At 35.7% G+C, this 23917-nt stretch overlaps 1 protein-coding gene across 1 annotated transcript; it reads left to right on the top strand.

Moving 5' to 3' along the window:
• Nucleotides 1–635: 635 nt before the first annotated feature.
• LOC110154006 (C4b-binding protein alpha chain-like) lies at nt 636–23915 on the top strand. The gene is made up of 11 exons (XM_055162832.1): nt 636–725; nt 2714–2801; nt 3807–3983; nt 5064–5163; nt 5272–5348; nt 6967–7143; nt 9505–9681; nt 12696–12876; nt 14120–14299; nt 16084–16131; nt 21894–23915. The coding sequence occupies exons 2-8, from the start codon at nt 2747–2749 to the stop codon at nt 12803–12805; spliced, it is 873 nt and encodes a 290-aa protein (XP_055018807.1). The 5' UTR covers nt 636–725; nt 2714–2746; the 3' UTR covers nt 12806–12876; nt 14120–14299; nt 16084–16131; nt 21894–23915.
• Nucleotides 23916–23917: the final 2 nt, after the last annotated feature.

Raw genomic sequence — 23917 nt, 5'->3', positions numbered from 1 at the left:
ATTAATGCTAATTTAGAAAATACATTTTGTAAATGGGAAACCCCTGAAGGCTGACCTTGTCTTATAAATGGGGTCCATAATTAAATTTAAAATACAGATAATACACGTTACAAATTACTTGCACTCTGTTATCCACCTATTTAATTAATGTCCATCTATGTATACAGTCTATGGTTGTAACAGTTTTTATAGGCCTATGTGTATTTGACCTTGTGAATATGTTGGCCTCACTTAATTTTTATAGGATATTTATATTTTTGTGAGTAAAATAAGAAATTATGTTTTGATATTTAAAATAGGTAGATGTGTTTGTCGTGGCTGAATAATTGTAGTTTGATCTAGATTTACTTGAAAGACGCTGAGTCAAAAACAGATGGTGTTTGAGGTTTATTCCATTTAGTTGTAGAGTGTAAGATTTTTGTGCTTGTCTATGAATTTAAAGACGAAAAGTTATTAAGGATAAGCCCATGTGACAGGCCCTTCGTGTTTTATTCACCAGCTCACAAAATTCCCCCCCCTCCGCAAAACTGTTGTGAATTGTGATTGTGAATAAAAAGACCCTTTATTATTCCATTATTCCATGCTCTGTCACCGACTTTCATGACGCTACGCACCCTACGTCATGACGCACGCCCACGTTTAGGTCACGCCTTTTCCCGTCAAACCTTCTATGTTTCATAGTCCACTCGCTAAAGACAAGCCATTCTACTCCGATCGCTGCTTTGGTGAGTACTTTCGAAGATATAAAGCTTTATATTTTACTTTAATACGGCTTACGGTGTCTTGAACATAGATTGATTACAGGTTTAGACAGCTTTTCTTTCAACTCGCCTCTGCTAGCTTACCATGCTGTGTTTTTGTTTTTTGGACTACGATGTTAATTTGGCTAGCAGCACACACCCATCCGCTAGCCATTTTTAGTGTTTATACCAAAACTACGCCTACTTGGTAATGTTATATGACATAAAGTATGAAATAGTCACTCGCTTAACTTCCTGATCGCAGTACTGTTTACTTGAACTAGATATAACGGTAGCTTGCTAATACTTCTCGTCAGGCAAGATTAACCTACAAAGAACCCAGGTGCCAGTGCCAGACATGGTTAGTAAGAGTTTAGATAATATGTCACGTGCTAACATTCCAAGTGACTCAAATGGTTCCCACCTAAAAAATATGGCTATATAAGTTTCACCAGAACTAAAATGGGTCTATAACAGCACAAAACCAGGTCTATATCTCAGTTCTAAATATGATAAAAGTAAGTCTAAATTCAAAACCAGAAATATTTCCAATTATAATAGATCTAAGACAAAGACTAAGGGGCTAAACCAAGTCTGAAACCGCAAAGACCATTGAAGCCAAGTCACCAAAAAATAATGCAAATGGCCAAAAACAAGCAAAACAAGCAACATTTTAAACTTAAAGTGCCTATGACAGGTTGGACCATGTGTTTGGAACTCTCCGCTTCCTGTAATTTTCAACATATTTTCCAACTTTTCTTCGCAGATAGCATCTTGATTGGTGTAAAACAAAAAATTTATATTTACAGGTATCATCCCATCAAATTAAGTCAAAATTAAAGAATTGCCAAACCCTCTTCAAAAAAATGTGATCTCGAAATAGGCCCAGATGGACTAGTGCCAGTGAACTGTTTGTGTCCTCAAGACTTAATACACAGCAAATTTTAAGAAATGTTATGTATAAATTTATGTGCCATTTGAACAATTCAGAAAATTTGGTGATTTTATTGTTAACTAATATTGGATACAGTACCATCTGCTATACACCTTAACTGTAGAAACATAAGAAGTTAGGGACCTCTTATTGTTTTGTATGTTTTATATTGTTTTATTGTTTTTATTTGTTTTTTCCTTTGGTGGATGCGTTTGCAATAAAGATGCCTATCTATCTTCAACCAGAAATTGTGTACCAGGAATAAACCAAGTACTTTTAACTATAATAAAGGAGTAAAGTAAAGGTGTAAATTGAGCTATAAGATGACAGAGCAGCACTTTACTTAAACTAGAATTTGACTTCTCCATTAAATAAAAGAACTCCAAAAAACTCCATTGTCTTTTGAAATCATGAAAATTATATCTCCAACCAGTAACTGTGTACCAAGAATAAACCAAGTGTACAGCCAACTCTTAACCATAACAAAAGGAGTAAATTGATCTATATCGTGACAAAGGAACACTGGGCCTGAGTAGTACTTAAATAGGAGATTACTGGGAATACCAGATGCCACAGTTGTGTCTTTCGGCAAGGCACTTTACCCTCATTGACTAGTTTGGATGTGGTGTGTATCTACATTATTGGCTTACCACCAACAAGTGAATGAATAATTGTAAGGTGCTATATACATGGTTAACATAGCACTTGAACTTTGACTTCTATTTAATAACCCAGTTTTTAGACTTGGACTTGGATAAGCTTTATTGATCCACAAGGGAATTTATTTGGACCTTTCCAAATTCAAGAAAATCTTAAATTCAGGACTGATCTAGGTCTAGTACTACTTTTGAATATACACTATGAATGAACATTAATATCTGTTTGACCTCTAAATGTATATTAGAATATTTTCTAAGTAAATAATTAATCTTGACAAAAAAGAATCTGATATTTATTTTAAAATGCGACTGTTTATATGACCAATGTAAAAAATTATCATGTTACAATCATTTCAATGAACTGAATGTGGTTTTAACAGGAAAAGGCAGCTGATCTCTTCCTGACTGAAGCAATGTCAGTTTATTTGGTGTTATTCGTCTTCCTCGGCATTGCCAGTACTGTTTATGGTGAGTATATGACCCGCGAATGCTGTATGGAGTGTTACAGTGCCTCTATATTAATATTAGCAGCCCTGTTTCAATTACGTTGGGAGTTGTTTTATTAGAGAGGAGGTATTTTACTGCTATGGCATGTTAAGTGTTAACCCATCATAACAACATATTTAGATAATCATGCTACCTTTGTAGTTGTAAAAATGCCTTGTTTACCATTGCCACGTACAACCTATTAACATATTTTATATATTATTATTATATTTTCAGTTTCATTGTTGATACTTTGAGTCCCCCCTCCCTTTGCTCCCTGTATAAAGTCACTCCCCTTTTGGAGCATGTTTCTGATGGGGGGACAACGTGAATGCTGAAATTTGCACGAATCGTTAATTAGTGCAACTTCGCTCAAAGAATAGCCCGATTGATTCTGCTGAACTCTGCTCCAGACTATGTTCTGGTACTGACAGGAATGGCTGTAGATTTCTCCACAAAAAAATTCCTAGGATATCATCAACGATCAACCAACTGAAAAGCAGGAACGAAGTGGATTGCTTCAAAGAGGCTCCAGTGTGCGAAGTTGGATAGTAGGATGTAAATGGAAGGAACAGAGAGAGACCAGATCAGAGAGAGAGATGTAACGGTTTTAAGAGATTTTGTCACGCCCTCTTTTTAGTCGACTAATCAATCAGCAGGACATGGCTTTAGTCAAATACAGCCCTAGTGATAATGAAACAGAATGAAACACTGTTCTGTAGAAAAGTTGTAAGTGGTTTATTGACACATGGACTGCTTCTTTCAGCCAACTGTCACTGACAATTAGGTCAGTAAAAATTGTACTAATTGCCCAACCCAAAGATTATTACACTTACTCCTTTAACAGCTTTTACCAATCAAAATGCATGATGAAAAGAACTATTATCTTGACTATAGAATACATTCAAATCAGGTGCTAGCCCTTTAATCGGTTGCAAATTGTAATCCCATTTAAAATCCAATCCATTGCTCCTCTGTCTTTTACAGGTGACTGCCCCAGACCCACAGGTAAAGAGCACATGCAGCTCATCACTGATGTCACATTCCCAGCTCCAGATGGCACCCAAGTCACCTTCACCTGTGAGCCGGGCTACATGGCTAAGGGCTCTGGAACTGTCACCTGCTCCAATGGGCAGTGGAGCATTTTGAGGAGGATTTGTGAAAGTAAGCATCACTTCAGGGTAGGGCTGTCAAAAATAAAAATGAATATTCAGATACTAACAAGTACAAGTAACTGAACAAGTATTGATACTGAAACATACACAAATGGGTCAAATTTTGATCTTAAACGTTTACTCTAGTCTAGTGTCTTAAAAAAATTATGTGTTTTTTGTGGTATCGAAAGCAATCTGTCTAGTATTTCAAATTTTTTCTTTGTATCAAAATTGAGTTTGAAATTGTTAGTATTTTAATAATTCTTGTCTAGGGTAGGGATGAAAAAATATCCAGGCGCTCAATAAAACTAGTATTGAAATTAGATTCTCATTTGAACAAGTACTAATACTGAAAAACGTATCTGAATCAGTAGTTTTAGAATGGTCTTCTCTATGTCAGAGCATGTACGAGGACATAAAGAATTTGAATTGTTCTTTGTGTTATCAAGACATTGAAAGCAATCTGTCTAGTACTGATAGATCATCCTCAGTAGTTTTGGAATAGTGTTGATCTATATTAATTAGAACTAGTACGAGCCCCCATGGTGATATCAAATAAATTATATTGCGTTAAAAATGCTATTGTCTGAAAGTAGCATTTCTCTAATATCGCTGTGGCATTGAGTTTCAAGCCTCTTTCATCGGTACAAAATCGATTATCATAAACCTAAAAATTTTAATGTCACACTTAAAAGTGCTATATGTAACTTTTCTTCTTCACTTGTCACCATGGAAATATCGTTGTGTTGCCTGGACTGTTTCACGGTAAGGCATTAAACTTGGTTATCTTTAGGGAGACAAGTAGGTGACAATGCCAGCCAAAGTCGCAGGTCTGTTCTGTGGAGAGGCGGCACAGATGTCTGTTTTTCAAAATATTTTAGAGCAATAAAAGCATCCATAATGCAAGAAAGTTTAATGCTGTACTGTGGAAAATTCCAAGCAAGGCATTAACCATTAGAGATGCAGGTGTTGGGCCCTTCATAATAAAAAATTTACTATTTTAACATCCCCACAAGTTTCATGTTGTCAAAAGGATTCCCTTACATTATATTAAAATGAATTTCATATTTTTATTTGCCTTGTTTTTCAGTAAGAAACTGTGGTTCCTATGGAGAGGTGGATAATGGACACGTCGATTACAGCGAAGGCACTGAATTTGGTGCTACTATTCGTGCCGTCTGTAATGATGGGTTAGTCATTTGGAAACGTGGAATGCCATCAGCATTTTCCCTCTGTTATTCTAAGTTTGTGCTGTATATCATGTCACTTATCTCTTGTGTTTTACTGTTTTTCCTTAGCTATACCCCAGTGCCAAAGGATAGTACGGCTTACTGTGGAGTAAACGGCTGGGAGGACCGGATAGCCGTTTGTGACCGTTTGTAGATTTTTATTACTACATTATGCATTTTAAAACACATTTCGTTTACACCTAATAAGTAAATTTAGGCGTATGTGATGTTGGCAAAAATATATTGACAAGATTATTAGGTTAATCTAATATTTGTATTATTCGGGCCACAATGGAATCCTAAGAGCTAAAACATAATTACACTTTAAAAACAAAATTAAGTCATTTCACTAGGGATGGGATCATTTCACAGTTCGATTCAACTTTCAATTTTGGACTCCCGATTTTCGATTTTCTTTGATTTTGGTAACTTCTTTAAATTAACATTATTTCTTATCTTAAAACACAAAATATACTAATAGCATTGAGTTAAAAAATAAAGTTATTGTTATTAATGCTCAGACTTTAACTTTAGTTAGCAAAACAATAAATTATAACATTTAGTTTTCCTACTGTAGAATCTGAAATAAATGCTTTTATAATAAGAATAAATAAATAACTGTCTAAATTAAATAAAAATAGGTCATCAGTTCTTATAATTTAACATGTTATAAGACATAATAATGCCTAAATGTTTTATTTACCAAGTCAAATTGTGTAAAAAGATTGTGTTAGCATGAGTCGTGTGTGAATTACGAGCATATTTGATTAACATGCGTAAAGCCAAAAAGCAGTTTTGGAGTATTTTTAAAAGTATATTTAAAAGTTCATATTTTTGTTAGTCCTCAATCTCAACGTAAATTAAAAAGTGACTGAAAGATAGCACTCACCTCTGTTAGAATACAGCAGCAGTGAGCTACTATAGAGCTGTTTACTTTCTGTATCTAAGAAAGGACTCCAGGCTTGGCCTTTTCCTGCCAGTGCCAAAGCGAGGGACACGTGAGAGTCGAACTCAACATGGAATCAAATTGAAACTCCAGGCACCATGATTTGAACTTTTTTTGAGAATCGCCCCATCCCTACAATTCACTTAAGGCTGTTAAGTCACCTCAAATTTACTTCATTCAAGAAAGTTTGATTTCATAAACCAGGTCACAAACTGTAATGTGTTAGATAACATGATGAAAATTAAAGAGGGGATATTATGCAAAATTATTATTTATTTTTTGTTTTCTACCATGTTATATTGCTGTTCCTTTGTCAAAAACATACCTGAAAAGGTTGTAGAAGTTATCCATGCATGTTTCTGTAATTTTGTGATCTCTGCTGGGCCCTATCCAAACCCTCCTTACGGTTAGCTGCAAAATTCTGTCCATGCGTCCCCATGACAATTTTCTATAAATACAAAGAAGCAGGGCACGAAACAGTTCACAATGTAATAAAGTGAATGTGCTGTGCTGTAGTTTAATTAGCTGAATACACACTGATTATGCTCTGAAGGGGAAGTGAGGGGAGCAAAGGGAGGGGGGACTTGGTGTTAAAAATGAATTGAAACTGAATGTTTTCGGGGAATATCTGTTAGTATAGAAGTGTAATACCCCCTCTTTAAAGATTTTACTGTTGTTTGGTCATGTTGTCAGTAAACGTTAAATCTGAGTCATAACGTTTCTATTCAAAACATATTGCCCACCTCTAAACCCATTTAACTAATAATAAACTTGTATTCCATGTATTTAAAACCTAATTAATAAACATGTTTTTTCAGCGATCTTGTGTTATGCACCAAATGAAATCGCTAATGGATACTTCAGTCCAGTGAATCCATCGTACCACTACGGAGAGGTCGTCCAGTACACTTGTAATGGAAAATATGTATTAAATGGATCAGCGACATTAACATGCACAAATGAAGTATTCACACCTGAACCACCAAACTGTGTCTGTAAGTATATTCACAATATGAGAAGAAAAATCTGATCTCTGTTTTATATTACGATAGAGGAAATACAGTGGCACAGCACTTTTAGTTAAAGATGCACTATAAAACCTTTCTTGTGAGGGGTCCACTACCTGCTTGTCTCCATGGAGATGTTAATGTTTTGTCTGTAACATTGTGTAATGTTTCACAATATAGCGTTATACAAATCTGTTTTGGATTTATTCAATTACAAGAGCGTTTGTTGAGAAGTACCTATAACAACATGCATTCTTACTGTGAATGGGGTCACTGATCTGACCTGTAACATGGCCGAGTGTCACCTGCTTGTCTCCGTGTAGATGGATAAGTTTAGGGCAGGGGTCTCCAGCCTTTTTCCTCTGGTGAGCTACTTTTACAAAACGAAAATGCCAGAGAGCTACTAGTTTTATCGGTCACAAGAAACTTATTATATATAAGCCACGGCGAGCCTTAGATGAGATAAAGTTACATGCCTATAAAACATAAATCATTATTCAATTATTAGTGTTCGAAGTTAGGCATCAAAATGACATGTACAATAGTAACAGGCATATAATTTTCAAATTTGTAACACTTTTGTTTAGGGACCACATATTAATAGAATAGTATAATAGAATAATAGAATAAATGGTAGTTGATATACTAATAAGCTGTTACTTGGCTATTAGTGGGTATAAATCAAACATTTAATAATGCTTATTAAGATTTCAGGGTTTGCACAAAAGTTTCTGTTGTAATCTCCACTACTTTAATTGGAAGAAAACTGTTAATGGGTTAGTGCAAAATACAGTCTTAGACAAAAATGCATTGAAAGTACTTTATGAATAACAACAAAGATGTAATTAAGCACTTATTATGCATTCACTATTAATTTGGCTATTAATATGTGGTCCCTAATCTAAAGTGTTACTTCAAATTTTAGTTATTCAGCACAATACGTGTAATTCAGAAATCCTTTGGCGAGCTTCTTGGAAGAGGGTGGAGAGCTATTGGTAGCTCCCGAGCTACAGGTTGGAGATCCCTGGTTTAGGGCATAGACCGTATGGACATAGCTAACAAGCTAGCCAGCAGATTCCAAATAGGAAGTGTTCATGGTGACACTTTCAACTCCACTGACTCTGGCTCCAATTGGTTTTACATGGAAAAATTGTCGCTATCTCTCTAACTACTGTGGTGAGCCTCATCATTTTGGTCTTAAAATGTTTATATTAACCCACTCTTCATGATCCTGGTGATTTTATTTCACTATTTTGTAGGGCTGGGCGATATGGATCAAAAAATATATCTCGATATATTTTGCTAAATCTCGATATACGATATATATCTCGATATATGTTCAAGAAAAAATAACCCCCTAAAACTGAAAACTTGCAAAAACAAATCTGCCAAATTCCACAAGGTCCTTTTTTTTAATTGAAGTGTAAGAGGTCGGCAGTTCATATAGGAACATTTAAGATTACAAAAAACCCTAATTACATAAATAATAATTTATATAATATATAATAATAATTTTAACTGTAAAATAAAATAAATAATACATATTTCCTTCTTTTCATTCTTAAATAAACCAACTCAACACAAGCTCATCTTTGCATTAACTCTGTTATCCAAACCAGAACCATAACCATGAGCGGCAAAATCAAAATTGAATATAAGCATTATATCGATATATACTATATGTCAGAATTCATATCGAGTTTAAAAACTATCTCGATATATTTAAAATATCGATATATCGCCCACCCCTACTATTTTGTACGTAAATAAATTCCTATTACGGAACTCCGCTCCAAATTTGCCCCCATAAAGCACAAGCCTTGTGAGCTTCCTTTGAATGGAGCCAAATGCTATGGGTGAAGTCACACTCCCTTAGTTCACCGTCTATGGTTTAAGCCCGAGTCATCTCCATGGAGACAAGCAGGGGGCAGAACGTCCACCAGGAAAGTTACGTAGTGCACCTTGAAATTAAAACAGAAATGTAAATTACTTAATTAGGCCGAACTTCATCAACATATAAACTCATCAGAGACTAAATTATGAGTAAAACAAAGAAAAATTAGGATTACATTAGAGATTTAAATCAATGCATTTCTTTTTTACTGTTTCTTTTTCATATTTACAGAATGAGACAACTACTTTTTGAAATGACTTTCTGATCCAGTTCAAATTCCCACTGTACATTTAGTTTAGGTTGTTGAAATATGGATGCGTAACCTCTCATCCAATATTGCGAGAATGATTTTGCAATATATTGTGCGTCCCTTGGATTTGGTCATTTTGAAATCGAACATCTCTGCATCAGTGTGACAGACAAAATAGACTAAATTGTTTCTTTTTTATTTGCAGTGGTAAATTGCAATGCTCCTAAGGTAAATAATGGGGCGATTGTGAGTGGCTCGCGTCCTCCTTACACCTACCAGTCCTCGGTCACGTTCGGGTGCAATACCGGGTACAAAATAAATGGATCCAGCACTGTTTCCTGTACTATCAACAGCGAGTGGAGCCAAATTCCAAATTGCACCGGTAAGTACAACTGGCACTCAGTCTCACCTTCACCTCTTGGTTGACCTGCGTAGCCTTTTATCTTTATATTTTTGTCTCTTCTTTGTGTTGGTGCTCTGAGAAATGTATTAAGTCATATTTAAGTGCATTCATTCTATTTAAAGATGCGATATGTAACTTTTCTGGTAGGGAGTCTGCCACAAACTTATTCCCATGGAGATATTATTGTTTGCCCAAAAGGTTTCACAGTACAGTATTCAATTCCAGCCATTGCCACTGTTGCATTTATTCAGTTGCTGGTGTTTTACTGCTACAAAATATTAGGAAAAATATACATTCCTACAGTGGGTGAGCTCGCCTCTCCACAGATCTGACTTATAACTTAACCTGGAGGCGTCGTGGGCTTGTCTCAATGGATATAGATGAGTTCAGTGCCGTACTGTGGGACATTCTAGACAAAGCAATAACATTTCCATTAGGGGTGGACGATATCTCGATATTTTAAATATATTGAGATATTTTTTAAACTCAGTATGGATTCTGACATATTGTATATATCGATATAATGCTTATATTCAATTCTGATTTTGCCGCTTCGTTTGTTTGCCTTCTCTGTCATCGCCCCTGCGCGCCTCCCTCATTTTGCTCGCTTGTGTCTCATTCATTCCTCACTACTGCTGTGAACGCCGAAAGTTGGTGCCAGTGAAAAGCTTCTAGCACCACGAACCTTTTCCACCATTTACAGACAAGACCATCAGCAGAACATCCTCTGTCATAGAGAGAACACTCATATTCCACTGAGTCTTCTCCTTTAGTCTGAAAGAAGCTGAATGCATTTAGTGGCACAATGTGCTGTGCATATTAGCCATGCGCTTTTAAGTTTTGTTTCTGTAAAACATGTGCGCAAAACTGCATTTAACACATTACAACATTTAAAGCATAACGACTATAGAGCCACATCAGCCCGTTTGAGATTATAAAGTTTAAGTAATGTAAAGTTTATTTATGCAGAGGATTTTAATCAATAATTTGCTGCAGTGTAACTTGTACAATAGTGTTTTGAAATGTTCAGTTTGATCTCCTTACGCTGGAACATGGGTGTGTTAAATAAGGAACCTCCCGAGCTTCCTCTGCTAAATAAGCTCAAGGTTATTGTACTATTAACAGTTATTGCAAAGATGAGCTTGAGTTGAGTTGTTTTATTTATGAATGAAAAGAAGGAAATATGTATTATTTATTTTATTTTACAGTTAGTGTTATTTATGTAATCAAGGATTTTTCGTAATCTTAAATGTGCCAGAAGCACTTCATACATGAACTGCCTGCCTCTTGCACTTCAGTAAAAAAAGACTTTGTGGAATTTGGCATATTTGTTTTTGCAGGAGTTTTGGGGGGGGGGTATTTTTCCTCTACAGATATTGTGATAAATATCGTATATCGAGATATACCAAAATATATCAAGATATATTTTTTGCTCCATATCGCCCAGCCCTAATTTCCATGAAGACAAGCAGGTGGCAGACCTTTCACCAGAAAGTTACACAGTGCACCTTTTAAGATCTGTTATAATTTTGATGAGGTATATAATTTTACTTCGTGCTTGAACATAGGCAGGTGTAACATATAGAACTCCAAGCACAAAGTCACTCTCAATAATTAAGATTTGACAGATAATTTGACAAGACTTTAATATTTCTTAAAGAATTGTTTAAATTGTGCCTTTCTGTAAATTTTCCCTCCATTTTGTGAATTGATGACACAGAGGTATTCAGTATTTAAGTACCTTTAAGATATGCTGCCCATAGTTCTGCCTCTATGCCACTCAGTTGGAATGTTGAGGGGTATTTCTCAAATAAATTTACGTCAGCGCATAACCTCTATTGGGCCACATCTGTAGAACAAAACTGATACCAGCTAACTGTGTAGATTCATCAGACGTAAGTAGTATCAAATTCCAGACCTGTAACACAAGCAGTGTACTTTTTCCTATTACAAATATCATACCATTTGCCCACACATCTACTTAATCCACATTTGTTGCTCTATGCTAACTCCAGTTCTAAGTATCTGGATCTGGACTTTGAACTTTGGTGAGAACAATAGTGGTTTTGTATTGGCAACTTCCAGTCAGGAAAAGGTGTGTAACTCATTACGAAATAATGTAACTTACAGATGACATCAGTGTATGTGCAATTATTGTTTGGAGTTTATGGAACTAGACATTCTTTTTTGCTTGGTGGTAATGAAAACTCACCTAAAGCCGAAGATCACGTTAATTTGCTGAGATAATTACACATTAAATAATCAGAGACACAGAGTTCACATCAAAATTCATCTTTTATTCATACTTGGCAGCTGATGTCATCAATATTTGTTGGGAGTGTGACTGAAAGCACTGCTCTGTTACCAGATCTGTTACTCAAGTTAGACTAGGTGAGGGCTGATTTGTGCTGTTAAACCAGTCTCTCACGTATAAAATTAGGCAATGTTTTTTTTTTTCCATTTAGTCACTCTCACCTTTTTTGTTCAGTCACACACATAAACAGGACCATGAACGCTTTGATCACAAGCTCCTGAAAATGTGGTGTTTAAATCCATTTAGTTTTTTTTTTCTTGAGTTTTCAGATAATCTTGAAACTTTTGGGTCTTTCTGTTTGCTAATATGTCATCAATAGAGATACATGCAGAACACCCCCAGCGTGATGTCACTGCAAAGTATCAATATCATCATGTCACTAAGTTTGGGACACGCCAATGCTTGTTTACCGTATTTTCCACACTGTAGGGTGCTCTGGATTATAAGGCGCACTTTTTTCACAAATAAACTGCACCGGACTTTAAACGAAACACAACAGTTAGATGGGTCAGTTGGACTTTGTTTGGCGCGTTCACGGTGACTCTGGCTTTGTTCAATTGTGGCGTGTAGGGAGGGTGCTGTAAGGGACCTTAATACTTCTTAAAAATATAAACTAACATAACATAACTTTAAATTTTGATATGTGTTTTGATAATATTTTCATTCCCCCCATCCACAGAAATTCAATGCAACGCTCCTAAAATCCCGAATCTAGAAGTGGACGGTAAAGCCAAAGACATCTACAAGTTTTACGGAAACTGTGTCGCTGAAGTGCACAGAGGGATATAACCTAAAAGGAGCGAGTAGCCTGACCTGTGTAGATAACCAGAAGTGGTCTGCTGCTCTGCCTGAATGTACAAGTAAGTTATTTGAATTTTGTGCTGTTAATATACCGGAATGTCTTTAAATAGCAAAATAGTTTTTATTTTTATTTTTATTTTTTTTAGCTTTCTACCATGTAAAGTTCCCTCATCAAAAACATGCCTGAAGAGGTTTTAGATGTTATCCATGCATTTTTGAGTCATTTTGCGATCTCTCATGGGTCCCTTTTGAAACCTCCTTACGATTAGTTGTAAAATTCTGTGCATTGCTCAGCCCACAAACCTACATCACCCATGCACCCACAAAACAATTCTCCGTAAATATACTATAACATGATGCACAACTGTACACAATAATTTTGCAAACCTATGTCATATGCAGTAGTTTTCATTAGCGAGATGCATGCTGAACTCAGAGCATAAAAACAAAAGTGAAACTTATTAATCACGTTAATAAGTAATTTTACACAAAAAGGTAATGTGGTGATCTAAATGTGTTATTTATTAGTAGTGAACACCCCCATAGAAGTAAAATATCCTTTTTAATATTACTTTTTTTTTTTCATGTGAAAGTAGTTTTACCCCAGTACAGATGTATTGTAAAAGCAGCTCTTAGGATCAAATTGAGACTGCTGTGTACTGTCTGCATCTAATTTAAACTTTTTATCATCCGCAAACCAGGAAGTTTCACTGGTACACTTTTTTTTTTTTATATATTACATTTATTATTATTATTATTATTATTATTATTATTATTATTATTATTATTATTAAGATGCAAACAGTTGGCTGTGGTCTGATTTTGTCAACAAGTGCTGAAATTACAATATAATCTTTGAGGGAAATCACTAAAGGATAAAGTACCCCGGTTTTAAACTTAATATCAAGTCTACTGATTGAAAAATGTAAGGGGATTTATTTAGAGAAACAGAAATGGGTAACCATGTTGTGTTCTAATGTGTTACTCTGCTGTATTGGGCCATAACTCATTCATGCACTAACCTTTTTTCCATGTGCATATGCGTTAACAGCACTAAAATACCAGTAATAATGCATCTTCAAGGTACTTTTTAGCTGTATAAACACATGTAATGAAATAAATGGTATAGATTTATTAGTTTAATGCGTATGGAGTATGGAGGCGAAGCGATAACATCTCCATGGTGACAACAAATAGCATACGACCCTCCAGAAAAGTTACATTGTCCAACTTTAACTGTGCATGTTATGGCTTGATAAAAGTTGTATTTTTTGTGTTCATATGGTTTTCCTCTGTCCATAGTGATAGAGTGCAGGGCCCCCAAAGTGGAGGGTGGGAAGCTGGTGGGTCAAACGAGCCCCTCTTATAAGTACAAGGACTCAGTGGAGTTTGTGTGCGACAATGGACGTGTTATGCAAGGACAGAGTACTGTGACCTGTGACCAAAACAGTCAGTGGTCTCCCAAACTGCCAGAGTGCATATGTAAGTCCACCGTCGATAAAAAACTCTGCAAATCCTTTAGAAGTTTAGAGCAATCTCAGTCGTGACAAGGGCTACCAGAGGAGGACACAATAGTCAATGAGGTCATATCTACCAAAACAGTGGTTCCAAACTTTTAAAATTTGGTTTCCTACATTTTCTCTGACCGTAGCTGTGGTAGTGATTCTTTGAAAACGAAGGAAGAGTAACTGACTTGGTATGCTGCAGATTACTGGAAATATTTTTTTTAGATAATATTTCCCTGGTTAATAGTTTTCAAACCTGAACCCTAACTAAGGTTTACCAAATTAAACAGACAAGTTATTTTCAGTGTTCAGTGATTTGATTGTATTGGACATAATGGGAGTAGGTAGTGGTTTTGCAACCAGACTCAGACTTTTATTGTATTGAGTAAAAATCTTTAAAATGAGTTCTGATTTAGGGGAATCCATTATTTCTAAATAATCCATATCGGGCCTTACATGGCTGTGCAAATAATCAAATTGTAATTATGATTGAGAGCAGGTTTTGTGCAAGCTTAAATTTAGAGGGATAAAATGTCTATTTGTTGATACTGCAGTGAATAAAAGTCAGTATTTCTATATTCAGAAATTAATATTGAAAGACAGTTATGTCTTTATCAAGATGAAAATCTGGATCATTGAACATGAGTTATTTTGCCCAGCCCTAGGGAATCATTATGACCTCAATATTTGATGAACAAACAATCTGGCAACCACCCGCTCTCTAGCCCTTGTACCGACTGTTACATTGCAAATAAGAGAAGAAGAGAAGTGTTCCCTGGCTCATTTGACTTTTCTTTGGCCTTAGTAATTCAATGCAAGGCTCCTGAGGTAAAGCATGGACGGCTGGTGGAGGGTTCTCGTTCTTCTTATAAGTACAAGGACACAGTGGTGTTTGAATGTGAATCTGGAGTAATGGACGGAGTCAGTACTGTGACCTGTGACCAAAACGGCCAGTGGTCTCCAGAACTCCCACAATGCATACGTAAGCTTAGAAGAACTGCCTGTAGCTCTGTCCAAAATGATTCTTGGGGCTGAACAATTTGGGGAAAACGCCTGTCTGCATTTCTTCTAGCATCTATTGCAATTCCTGATTTGTGAAATACTGAAACAAAAATCAAGACTCAAAATGCACATTGTAAAGCATAGAGGAGTATTGATGTTTAAAGATGCAGGATATAACTTTTTTGTGGAGAGTTTTAGCTTGTCTCCATGTTTATAGCTTTACTTGGAATTTTGGAATATTCCACAATATGGCATTAAACTCGCAGAACAGAGTGTTTTCCGTCTCAGATATGCAGGGTTTGCTTGTTAAACGTGTGAATTAAACAAAACGCATAGATCAGAGACGAGCATAATATGGACTCTTTTAAATAACAATGTACAGTAACAATACCGCGCAATTACAGAAAAAACAAGACAGAATATTCTTTCCTATAAATAATGTTGTTAATAATGTTATCAAGAATTATAGTTTTAATTCTTGATCTTTCAGCCCCTGTTCATTTCACATAGGCTTCACTGCTCCCCCTTTCACACCAAACCCACTGCTTCATTTTGTGCTTCCTTGTACTTTCACTTTAAACGAGCGATGTAATTCTCCTCCTTCTACTACTTATTGATTATTTCAGGACCTTCCCTGACTGCATATACAGACTTTTTCCTCGTGCATTTGCTATGGCTGCATTATCATTCCCACCTCTGTGTACTGGAAAATACATTTTACTTTCATCTTGTAATGTATGAAATTTCTTTTGTTTTCAGCAAAAAGCCACAGTAATGGATTAGCGATTGGGCTCGGCATTGTGTTTGGTAAGTGCTCTTTTTACATATTTTTACTGTTAAGTTTAACTCGTCTGTGATTTATAAACTCATGGCAGTGAAATATGAGCATGTTTGGATTAGGGAGGTAATTATATCCAAATCTCTAGGTGCGATATATTTTCAGTATGCATCTCACAGTACGATATTTATATGGAACCTGTATTTTGTGGAACCTGTCAAAACAGTGTTACTTAATGTATTTTTCGCATGTTTTAAGATAGTACAGCACCGATAGTCAAACAGCTGACATCAGATGACGGCTTTTGTCTTGCTGTTGTGGTTTATATGGTTTATGTATAAACTTTTTTCATGCAAAGCTGAATCTGGGATATGATCCGTTTTGATGCATTTGTGTAAATTTGTGAAATTTTTTATCTGATTGTTCATCTGTTTCCAACTCTCTAGTCTGTTTAAAAAGACGCATTTTAAGCACTAAGGACAAAGTGAGAATAACACGAGAAAATATATTAAAAAAATATATATATTAGTGCTAAATATCCAACTGATACTGATTACTGAAATATATTCTCACTATTGGCACCAATCATCCCTAATACCTAATTGATAAATTAGAAAAAAATCTTTAAAAAGATCCACTAGTTTTAATTGTAGTCCTACTAATATGTCATAATTAGTGTGTCACGGTACAAAAATTTCAAACAGAATTTTGGTACTAGGGAATGAATTTTATATTCAATACTGATTCTGATACCACAATGAGAATAAAAAAAACACACACTCTTTCTTTAGACAATAGAATCATTATCATTATTAAGTAATGTTATTTCTTTTATATTAGCATACTGTTATATGTCGTCCAGGTATGTTCCATAGCACTCCAAAGGTGTATAGGTCTATGTCAGGACTGAGCGATACGATCTTCTTCCATCTTATTAAAAATACAGACAGGTGGACTTTTTCACATTTTAAGTTTGGAATGCATTTGTACAATACATTAAACGTAAATGCAGAAACACGGGCAATGTCCATGCACTAAATGAGGTCTTAAGTTGCACTCATTAAGGTGAGAGAGACACTGGACTTTTAGTTAAATCGTTATGCTTGAAGTCAAAACTTGTGAACGTGAGAAGCCATAAAGAGGCGTGCTGTGGCTCAGACTGCTTTTTCCTAAACAAGAGTGTAAATCCTTATCAGCACTATATGCTCTTACTGCCACACAATTCACCTGACATTTAAAATTACCTTATCGACATGGACCAAAGCAGAGATTGCTTTGTCCAGTCCTAGTCTATGTGCTCTTACACTTGTTCTGATACAGCTCAAGATCATTCTAAAGCTATTCAAGGAAGGTTCATTTCTGTTCATTGAATGCTTTGTTTTTAGTATGGCTACTTGCTCAAATTAGTATCTTGTTTTGATATTAGTTTATCAAACTATAGAGTATCTGATTTTCCATAATTTTCATAATTCCACAGATTTTTTTTGTCATGCATTGCACCATCATGTTTTCAGGGTTATGTTGTCATTCACATGTGCTTATTTTTCAAATGTTTTGTAGTCATCATTGTCATAATTGTTATCGGAGTCTGCCTTTATTGGGGAGTCCTAAAGAAAAAGAAGCGGTAACAATTTTCTTCATGTTTATTATAAAGCTTTGCCAACTCATATCTTCTGGACTGTAAAAGCCCCTAACCCTTTTACACTGCACAAACGTTGTTTTATTTCAGTCTTTTCTTTTGGCACTTAATACATGGGCTGCATGTGTGTCTGTGTGTTTTGCATTATTATATTTTGTTTGTTACTCAACCCGGCAACAGGCTCTATTCTAAGGCATTCTTCAACACAGATGGGTTGGGTGTACTCATACTTTTTGCGCATGTATAGCTAGATGCTTTTTTTCAAATTCATAAATGGTGTCAGGGGGTGTGCTTATTTTTCCAACACAATTGATTCTTTAGCAGGTCTAGAATGAAATTAATAAAATTTATTTGATAATTTATGTCTTAAAATCATAAAATAATCTCTAGATATTAAAAAAGCAGATTACACTTTATTCTTGTGCACCTTTTAGATTCATTTTAAAACAATTTTGTACTAAATCTTTTCATAGTTAAATATATAGTATCTAAAAATGTTGGTCATTTATATACGTGATGACAAGGTATCCAGCTATATTTATCTGTATTGCTTATGAAGTGTGCGACCAGAGACAGATTTCACAAGAAAAGCCTAACAAATCTAAAGATGAGAGTTACATAGTTATCCTGAAAGCAGCCAAAATGAAAATGCATTATTGCTCTCCACAAAATTGAGAAATCTTGTGTGTCTATAGCTTAAGTCTTAATATTTCCCAAACAGTGAATCCACGGCATAGCTTTTAGGGTTTTGAGCCTGAACGCAATTTTTTTTTAGCCAGATCCTGCTTTTTCAGATCCAATACCGATTTCAATACTGTGGCTTTAAGAATCAACTCATACCAGGTTAGAGACTGACAACAGTATTTATTTCCTAAAAACAAAAATAAAATAAGACAAAATTGATCCAAATGTGTTCTGTAGCTTATATCTAACTCTTAAGTAACTACGGAATAACTTTGCATAAATAAAAGTTCAGTCTTATAACCAGGATATTGACTGAACTGATATTTGGAAGCCGATGTAGGATCCAACAAATTTTGATGTCCTATGCCAACATCAGTTATACATGGTTCCACTGTGTTGGAGAATGTTTTCTGAATAAACCGCTTATAGCATGTTTATGTACTTCAGAGACAAAGCAATGGCAATCTGAGTCACTTATCTGACAAAAGTGACATAAATATTTCGACACATACAGAAGTTATAGTTTAATATAAGATTGTATTCTGTATTCTGTAGTCTGGATATGTAACTTTTCACTCAACGTTGCCATTGTTTTGGTGCTCAAACAACAAAGTCAAAGCTGTTTTTAATTTAACTAACCAAATCTTCTTACAGTTTTATGGTAAGTATGGTCAGATTTGAAACAAAATCACAAGTTGTATGTTAAAATATCATGTTACATAAGGAAATGCTTTTGGAGAATGCATCATAAAGTGATCTTGATGAGTAGGTGGGTGGAAACTATGGCTTAACTGTGGTGGGAAGTTGTAATTTCAAGTTACCCAGAGATAATGACAAAATGATTCCGAATAGTTGAATTGAAAATCAGACATAGACCGCGTCACAATTCTCTTTCCTCGCTTCCTTCTCCTTGATTCCTTTCCTCGATCCTCCATTTCTCAGCTGTCAATCAAATGTGTCATAAGTGGTCCCAAAGAAAACCACAAGTAGACATGAGGAGTCAGGAGACGGACATCAGATAAAAGAAACTTTATTGGTCTCAGTGAGGAGTTTATATCCTCTCTCCTCACTGTCTCCTCTGTGGGCGGAACTCCATCACCCATTTCCCGCAGAATCGAGGAAAGGAATCAAGGAGAAGGAAGCGAGGAAAGACAAATGAGATGCGGCCATAGTGTTGTGTGCTTCCGTGTGCTTGGTGGAGGACTTCTTCCTGTGTGATGGTCGAGTCGCTCGTAGTTTTGTAGTAGTGTGGTAGTTGTACATTTAAACATTTCTGCTAATTGAATACACATTTTGATGAGCCATTGTTGGATTTCAGCTCTGGGAAAACCTACACAGAAGCGCCAAAAGAAGCAGAAACGTTAGCACTATCGGTAAGAAGAAAATAGGCCGACCATGTTCACCTCATGTATTGGAACAAATGAGTAGCGGGACTGCGGTTAAGCACTTTACGTCACAATATTTGGATTCATAGCAGTGAGTGACCAAGCCTGTAAAAGCTCAAAACAGTAAACATCATATTTAAAGGTGCACTGTGTAACTTTTTGGTTGGTTGTCCGTGATCTGCTTGTTTCTATGAATATCTCATTGCTCTGCCTGGAATGTTCCGTAGTATGACATTAAACGGCTTTGCCTTACATTTACCGTAATTTCCGAACTATAATATATGGACAGATTCTTAATGACATAAATGACAAGAAGAAACGTCTCAAACTTCAGTAGCCGGACGTCCACTCATACCTGACTGACACAACTAGCCCCACCCCCGGGAGTGCCTGAAATCTGCTGAAATTCTTCAAGACACTGACATGAAACGGACACGACAGCGGCTCTTGCAGGAGTCATGCGGCGTAAAGCCAAGAGAGAGACGGGGGTGATGCGCCGAGGAAGATTCTAGCTTGATTGTGTTTTGAACAGTTATTTTCTGCTTCACGTGCACACCCTCCTTATGGAAAATACTTGAAGAAATGCAAATGATGTGGCTGTGGAAGAAGGAAATAGCTGCTGCACATGAGCCGGGCATCAATGAGCCGATGGTGAGATTTTGGCAACGGCAGCGTGACGAACTGACTCAATGCAAGAAGACGACCAAAGCTTTCAGAGGCAATAAAAGCTGACGGCCCAAACTTGAAAAAGTTCTTTTAAGACGTGGACACCTGCGGTTTATATTCAGGTGTGGCCGATATATATGTACAATTTAAAATTGTTGTTAAAATTTAGTTGATGTAGCATATACAGGTGCGCTCAATAGTCCGAAATAGGTATTCTATTACAGGGGGTTTTACAGCTCAAAAATAATTAGAAAATCAAGCATTCTGACTGAGCAGGGTCACCTCTCCACAGATCTGACCTGTAACTTGGCCTGAGTTGGTCTCCGTCATGATAAAAGGTTTAATACCATACTGTGAAACATTCCAGACAAAGCAATAACATCTTCATGAAGAAAAGCATTTGATGTACCTCCACCAGAAAAGTTACACAATATACCTTTAATGTATTGAGTATGAGTAGTGGGTCTGCGGCTAAGCACTTTACATCACAATTTATAGATCCAATACAGCGAGTGACCAAGACTGTAAACGCTCAAAACAGTTAACACAAGTTTTTACCAAAAACCTTGCCTAGTCTATAACTGTTACCTAGCAACAAGGGTTAACATGCCTAAATGACTCAATAGTTAGGATTGAACTAATAAAATAAATAAGAACACATTATTTTTATTAAATGAAGGTTTATGCTGCACGTAAATTGTAACTGCTTCGTAATGAAAATTTCCGTGTTGATGACATAGATTTAGGTCTTCCCCTTTAGAATTGAGCTCTACTTCCTTTATTTTTTTTGTTTTTTCCCCACAAATTACCACATAACCAATGCATTTCTCACTATGATTGAAAAAAATACCCCAGACCAAACCAAGTAATAATTAGAAAAACATGAAACATTAATGTTACGATGCACCTGAAATCTAAAGTGAAGAAAAGCAAACACACAATAGTAGAAGACTTGATCAAGTTGGAACACTGCAGGATTCGCATTCAGTTATAAGCATCACTGACTTTGGAATCATAAATACTGATTATTTTAAAAATAAGCAGTTTCTGAGTTGAGGAAATTCATTGTGAGCGTATAGTGTCCTAACTCTTCACCATCAGAGCAACAGCTTTATGCAAAGTGAAAGTTATTTGCGTAAAACTTCCTGTTTTATTCAACATCTTGACAACTTTTTTTCCCATTCAGAATTTAGAATAACACCTGCATGCTCAAAGGGTCTCCTATATCACCTTTGCTTTGTTTCTGTCTTAAGTTCGCCTCAAAATCTTTCTTCTTTCACAGGTGTAATTAAACTTTTTGTAAATAGCATGTCTTGTTTCCAGGTTTTCTATGGCAGGTGTAACATTGCGTCCTTGATCGATTTTCTTTTGTTATTGTTTGATTGTACACTAACTTGTTGTTTTTCTGTGTCTGTAGTAAGCTTGGGCACCCAGTGGTTCCTGAATAATCTGTGGTAGAGCATCTGAAGTACAGGAGATCACCGTCGAATGTGCTCATATCTCCTGGGCTTGTGAATGGCACTTTCTTCATTGCACCGTGGCCTTTGACCTTTGACCTGCTGTCATCAGGTTGAGAGGTCGCACTGGACTGGACTCCAGAACACTGCTTTATTCTGTAAATTTTGTCAGACATTATGACATTATGTGATCCTGTATATACTGTAGTGAATAGTAAAACAAAAAAACAGTAAAACCACTTCTTTTCAGAATAGGTTGCATTCATGTGACAATGTAAACTGGACATAATTTGCCTTTAAACTTGCAGATGTTGAGTTTAATATCTATAATTACAGAGGCAACCTGCAATCAAACTGCTGTTAAGTTATTTTTCTTTGTCAAAAAATAACTAGGATACATTTTTTTTCACAATAGTTTCAAAAACTAGTTTCATTTAATATAAAACCAGACTACTGAGGTCCAAGGACATAAAACCACAAGTTTGATAGGTATACATTTGTGGGTCTGATCCCTAAAAATAAGGTTAAATATTCAAATTCTTAAAAAAAAAAAGATGGGGCACCCATTTGGTAAAATTCCCAATTACCATGAATGTAACCTATTCTGCTTAATTTAAATTTGCACTTGCCTGATCAAAACACATGCTTCATCTATAAACCATATGTAAACCTAGTGCCATTACAGGACGTGGTGTTGAATATGTCCTTACCACAGCAAAACTGAGATCCAGAGTGTACAAAAAAATCTATAGATTGACCAGTTTTTTGTTTGGAGGGAATAAATTTGCACTTAAATCTGACTCAACATCAGGCAACTATATACAGTAATCAAAATGAGAAATAATGCAAAATCTCTGAGCTGTACATATCACCATAAAGTGCATATGACAGGTTGGACAGGTAGGCATCTTTCTCAGCCAAATATGTCAAAATTGTTTCATTGACATGCACAGTCTATTTTACTAGTTACTGTGAAGTTTATATTTATCTTAACTTCCCCTTTCGGTGGAAAATAATGATGATGACATTAACTGTTATTTAGCAACCACTGTTGTGCACACAGAGGTGTTGCCAAGTTATGCAGTAAATTATATTTAATACTTAAACGGAAATAAATAAAAACACAGGACCACACAACTTACAAGGTGTCAATAGGCAGAAAATAAAAGTGGTTCTTAAGATGAGACTCGAGGGTCGAGAGATGTACTGTCGGGCTAAGCCTTTCAAGGCTTTAAATGATCATCTAACACATACTGATTTGTTCTTTGCATGTATTTGACTGCTATTTGGATGAAATTTCTCAAGTTATTTCTTCTGTGAGTGCAGAATATTCTCTGTATTGAACTGTGTATTTTGGGTCCCTTGCGATTTGTAATCGTTTAATTCACTTCATATACTCCCAGTTGACTGATGTAAAACTATGACATATATACGAACCTGTGTTCCATCAAGGGAAGTTAAGCGGAAAAACATGAAAACCTGTCTTATGCACTTTAGGCCCGAATACTATCAAAATACTTGGCATGAGCGTCATTGATGAAATCTTACTCACTGTGGGACCTAGTGACCAAACTAACTGCTGTTGGCATGACAAAAATAATAACCTCATGCTAAAATGGCATGTTTCTAAATTTGAGTCTCAAATTCATTTTATTTGTTTGGTGTGGACTCCATTGCACTGGATCTCTTTCCGTTTTAGGTTATTTAATAACCTAACTTGTAAATTTAGTTGGATTTGATTAAAAAAATCCATAATGTAAGTATTTGAAAGTAAGAAGGAAGTCTTTGGATATTGGTTTATATTTGCCTATTAAGTATTTGCACCTTGCTTTTATTTATAAAAAAAAACAATTCAAATTATTATTATTATTTTTTTTTATAATGTGGAATGTGTTGATTTGTAATAGATGGTTTCTAATACTTTTGTAGATGGCTTGTGATTGTTTTCTGAAAAATAAAAAAATAGAGTAAAATTGTATAAACT

This window comes from Boleophthalmus pectinirostris, unplaced genomic scaffold, assembly GCF_026225935.1.
Source record: "Boleophthalmus pectinirostris isolate CB_2022bp ecotype Guang Dong unplaced genomic scaffold, ASM2622593v1 HiC_scaffold_1060, whole genome shotgun sequence".
Lineage (NCBI taxonomy): Eukaryota > Metazoa > Chordata > Actinopteri > Gobiiformes > Gobiidae > Boleophthalmus > Boleophthalmus pectinirostris.
Note: the sequence above shows the minus strand (reverse complement) of the source record. Positions and strands in the feature narration are given on the sequence as shown.